The sequence below is a fragment of the Engraulis encrasicolus genome, chromosome 24, assembly GCF_034702125.1.
Source record: "Engraulis encrasicolus isolate BLACKSEA-1 chromosome 24, IST_EnEncr_1.0, whole genome shotgun sequence".
In the NCBI taxonomy this organism is placed as follows: Eukaryota; Metazoa; Chordata; class Actinopteri; order Clupeiformes; family Engraulidae; genus Engraulis; species Engraulis encrasicolus.
In genome coordinates this window covers 45,462,077-45,467,076 of record NC_085880.1, presented here as the reverse complement: position 1 = coordinate 45,467,076, position 5,000 = coordinate 45,462,077, and the positions used below count along the sequence as shown (strand labels likewise).

The window sequence follows — 5,000 nt, the reverse complement described above, 5'->3', positions numbered from 1 at the left end:
AAGATAGAAAGAAAGAAAGAAAGAAAGAAAGAAAGAAAGAAAGAAAGAAAGAAAGAAAGAAAGAAAGAAAGAAAGAAAGAAAGAAAGAAAGACATAAAGAAAGAATCCTGCCATTTTTCTTCCATATCTGCTATCCGTCGACATTAGGCCCAGATGCAAAGTTAACTGTACTGTACTTTTGGGAGTGAGGAGTCGCCTCTGGCCAAGCCACTTAGTGAAGCAGAAGATGAAATCTGACAGTGTGTGGAGACACAGCTACAGCTCCAGCTACAGCTACTGTATTGCTCTTCGGCTTTAGCAGGAAGTAAGCAGGACTGGAGTGGTCATCTGGCATACAGGGCACTTTCCCGGTGGGCCAGCAGTCCTCAGGGGCCGATACTGTTGTTGTTGTTGATTTTTGGGCAGCCATGGCCTAGTGGTTAGAGAGTTGGTCTTTCAATCTAGGGGTTGCCGGTTCGAATCCCCCACGACCTCTCCCTACACCTCCATCCATGGCTGAAGTGCCCTTGAGCAAGGCACCTAACCCCACATTGCTCCAGGGACTGTAACCAATACCCTGAAAAATAATAGTTGTAAGTCGCTTTGAACAAATGAAAGCGTCAGCTAAGTGAAATGTAATGTAATGTTGTTGATTTATTTTTCCTGGGGATTAGAGGGGGAGGCCCAGTGCTTTATCTTCAATATAGACAGTGGATTCAGCCAGAGAAGATATGAAAGTGGCTTGTGAATGTGTAGCCTGGCGATGCCATCCTAGGTAGCCTACTTCCACCAAAAGATTTTGGCTCCGCAACCGACGAAACCCTCGCCAGTCTAGCTCGGTTCGCACACAGTTCTGCCAATCAGCAAACAGTTGAGAGTGGTGACGCATGTTTTGGGAACATGTTTGGCCCTCAGTCCAGCAATGGATGTAAGTATGGGGGATGTAGCTAGCTATTAACAGGAGCACAGCCATGTTACCCACATTAGTCACATTAGCCATATTAGCTATCTATTAACAGGAGCACAGCCATGTTACCCACATTAGTCACATTAGCCGTATTAGCTGTCTCCTCTTCTCTACGTATGTATTTGTGGTCAGCACTTTTCCATTTCCCCATTTAAGATGCATGATTATACACCTCCTCACACACACACGCACACACACACGCAAGCACACACACACACACACACACACACACACACAAACACACACACACACACACACACACACACACGCAAGCACACACACACACACACACACACACACACACACACACACACACACACACACACACACACACACACACACACACACACACACACACACACTAGCACACACACGCACATGCACATACACACAAACACACACACACACACACGTTGTACACACAGCCTTGAGTGTACAGCTATTCTGGGTGCGTGTGAAGTGTGTACTGGTCACTTCTTCTTCTGCTAGACCTTGGAGGACCACAGGCAGCTTTTGCCCTCCACTCTGCTGCGGGTGAAGCCATCAGCGTCTCCGAGGAGATGTGTATTTAAAAATCACTTTAACGCTTCAGTGCTGCTGTAGCACACACACTTCCCCCCAGTCTAAATAAAATCCCATTGGCTCTTCACTTCTCTTCACCCCCCCTCTCTCCCTCTCTCTCTCTGCCTCAGCTTCTATTTTCCTCTCTTGTCTTGTTTTCCATCTACAGCAATGCTCTTTAGTTTCGATCAGCTCCACTTTATTTCATGGCCATAGTAGACTACAGCCATTGGATTTGACATTGAATGTTATTGTATTCTGTGCATGACTTTGTGACCTATATTACATTCCAATTCTATATATATATATTTAATATTTTATGGCATTGTATTTCTCTTTGATATAATATGGTTTGACATTGTACTGTAAATACTGTTAGTATGATATTGTATGGCATTGTATAACTTTGATGTTTGTACTGTATGTATATTTGAAGGGTTTCATTGCAAAACGGTGTATCCACCATTTTTGACTTTTGCATTTTATTATTGTAAATGACTGTTCAGAGGTCCTATCATCTATGTGTGAATTCTTGATGCTCAAATATTTTGGGAACATACTTTCTAAACCTATATAAAATGCATATTGCAATGCAATGCAATGGAATGCCCAATACAAAGAAATCCCAACATTCTACAAAATGGAGATACACCGTTTTGCAAATAAGCCCTTCATTCTCTTCTCGTAACGTTGTATTACAAGGCACTGTCCAAGAAAGGCAAAACTCATTTTATCCTTATGTTAGGGTCTGAGTTCTCTATATAAAAATGGGTAGGCAACTACAAGGTCTGTATTTTCTTTACAATAATTGTTTCCTATGACTATGAATGGTTCGTCTTTTGTGCCACCCCCCCCCCCCCCCAAATTTTTTTTTTTTTTTTAAAGTAGCATAGCATGTTATCGCTCATTAGTTTAGTAGGTCTCTTCAACATCTGGAGTTTGCATGTTTATTTCTCCTCACAAACAAAGCTGCTTTAGCAAACATGCCATCACACATTTGATACGTAGGTGTCTTTACCAGCAGCTGAAGTCTGTGTGTTTATCCCCGCACACAAACAAAGCTACTGTAGCGAGCATTTGTCTCAAGGGACAGTGTTCATTTTATTGGAATTCTGTGGGATCAGGTTGTGTTTGTTTACTTGGTCTGTGCGCTTTAAAGCTTATTGAGTATGCTATGCGTCTGTACTTAAAGCAGATAGCATGTTATCACTTTGTTTGTATGCTCGTTTGAGCGTTTTGTAGCTCGTTCAGTATGCGTCTTTACTTAGGCAGATAGCATGTGATCACTCTGTTTGTGTACTCGTTTGTAAAGTATGTTTGTACTTGTTTGGAGGTCATTGAGTATGTCTTTACTTAAAGCAGCTAGCATGTCATCACTTTGTTTAGTTGTTTAGTAGCTCGTTACGAATGTATCTTTACTTTAAGTAGCTATAGCATGTCATGACTTCGCTTGTTTACTCGTTTCAGTGTTTCACAGCTCGTTCGTTGTGCGTCTTATTTACCGGTGTGTCGATCTTGATGAGGGCGATGTCGGCCTTCTCGTCCACGTCCTTGATCTTGGCGTCGAAGGTGTCGCCATTCTTCAGCTCCACCTTGACGCGATGCTTATTGGCCACCACGTGCGCGTTCGTGACGATCAGGCCGTCCTCCGACACCACGAAGCCAGAGCCGCTAGCCACCGCCATCTCACGCTTGGAGTACACCATCCTGACAGAGGGGGAGAGAGAGGTGGGAGAAAGAAGGGAGAGAGGGAGAAGAAGAAAGAAAGAAAGAAAGAAAGAAAGAAAGAAAGAAAGAAAGAAAGAAAGAAAGAAAGAAAAAACAAGAGGCAGTGAGAGAGCATGTGAGAGAACGAATGTAAAAAAGAGCGATGGAGAAAGAGAGAGAGCGAGAGAAAGAGAGAGAGAGAGAGAGAGAGAGTGAGTGATAGAACGCTGTATTAACATTATCTGTAAGCTTTGGCAATACTGACACTATACAAACAGGCATACCAATAAAGCAAACTTTAATTGAATTGAATTGAATTGAATTGAATTGAATTGAATTGAATTGAATTGAATTGAATTGAATTGAATTGAGAGAGTGAGAGAGATACAGAGAGGTTGATCTTTTTCTTTGTTCAACCTGTCACATACCTACATACATAAAGTCATTTACATTCTTTGCATTCCCTTTAGAAAACAGCGAGGAGTGAGAATGGAGGGACACACACGAACAAACAAACAAACAAACAAACAAACAAACAAACAAACAAACAAAGGGAAGGAGGTGGCTGGGATGCACAACAAATTCCAAACCACTTTCCCACACACATACACATTCACACAATCACACACCCACCACACACACCCCACAATTACAGTGGGAGTGGTTTGACCCTTACTTGCTGTAGTGTGTGTGTGTGTGTGTGTGTGTGTGTGTGTGTGTGTGTGTGTGTGTGTGTGTGTGTGTGTGTGTGTGTGTGTGTGTGTGTGTGTGTGAGAGAGAGAGCCTTACTTGCGGTACAGTTCTATGTGCACCACAGCCGGTGCGATCTTCTCCACCACATCAGCGATGAAGTTGTACCGGTGCCTCAAGCTGTTGGGGTCATCCTGGGCTGAAATATGACAAACACACACACACACATTATGGCGAGGGTCACACACTTTCACACACAAACACACACTTACGTAGAGTGACCTACATTTTCATTTGGCGATGAAGTTGTACTTGTGTCTCAAGCTGGGATCGTCCTGGGCCCTAGTGTTGCCTTGCGTTTTTTCACACTTAGCTTGCCCTCGCGTTGTTGTGCTTGTGATCAAAATCGAATATAATCATTTGAACCCAGCCACCATAAGCATGTACATCATCGTTGCTTGTGGTCTATATTTTATACATCCAAAAGTTTGATAGATGTCAAAAATCTACTTGTAAGGAGAGAAATACACCGTCGCAATGACCACGGGTATCATGGGAAATCTTCATGTGCTCTACACAGTGTTTCCCAACCTTTTTAGTCCTGTGTACCCCCTAAGCCATTTTGTCAAATGACATGTACCCCCTCGCCCTCACTCATGTTCTGTTGCTCTATCCCAATGTGACTACAGTCAATATATTTGTTGTTATTACATTTTTCCGCGTACCCCCTGAGGTGTGCTCGCGTACCCCCAGTGGTACACGTACCCCTGGTTGGGAAACACTGCTCTACAGTCATTGGGTAATGCACTAGGGCTGCCCTTAAAATTCGCATAAACTTAGAGCGAGCTCAACTTTTTGACGTGTCGCAGGTCCCCTGCTTGCTGTGCCAGAAACACAACATGCTTTGCGAGCACGGCAACCACGATCGGCCGGATTTCATTGAAAATGAACTGAATATGTTGGACGGGTTGAAGTGACTGAACAATGGGTGAGTAGCGTGATACATCTGCATGCACGCACACAGACACAGACACAGACACAGACACACACACACACACACACACAGACACACACACACACACACACACACACACAC

At 43.5% G+C, this 5,000-nt stretch overlaps 1 protein-coding gene across 1 annotated transcript in view; it reads right to left on the bottom strand.

Annotated features, from left to right (window-relative positions):
• htra1a (HtrA serine peptidase 1a) overlaps positions 1-5,000 on the bottom strand; it is a 78,955-nt gene that overhangs the window by 47,335 nt on the left and 26,620 nt on the right. The window contains exons 2-3 of the mRNA XM_063191704.1: positions 4,004-4,103; positions 3,010-3,214 (exon numbers count right to left, since the gene is read on the bottom strand). Of these exons, the coding sequence (XP_063047774.1) occupies positions 3,010-3,214; positions 4,004-4,103 (305 nt within the window). The remainder of the gene's footprint in view (positions 1-3,009; positions 3,215-4,003; positions 4,104-5,000) is intronic.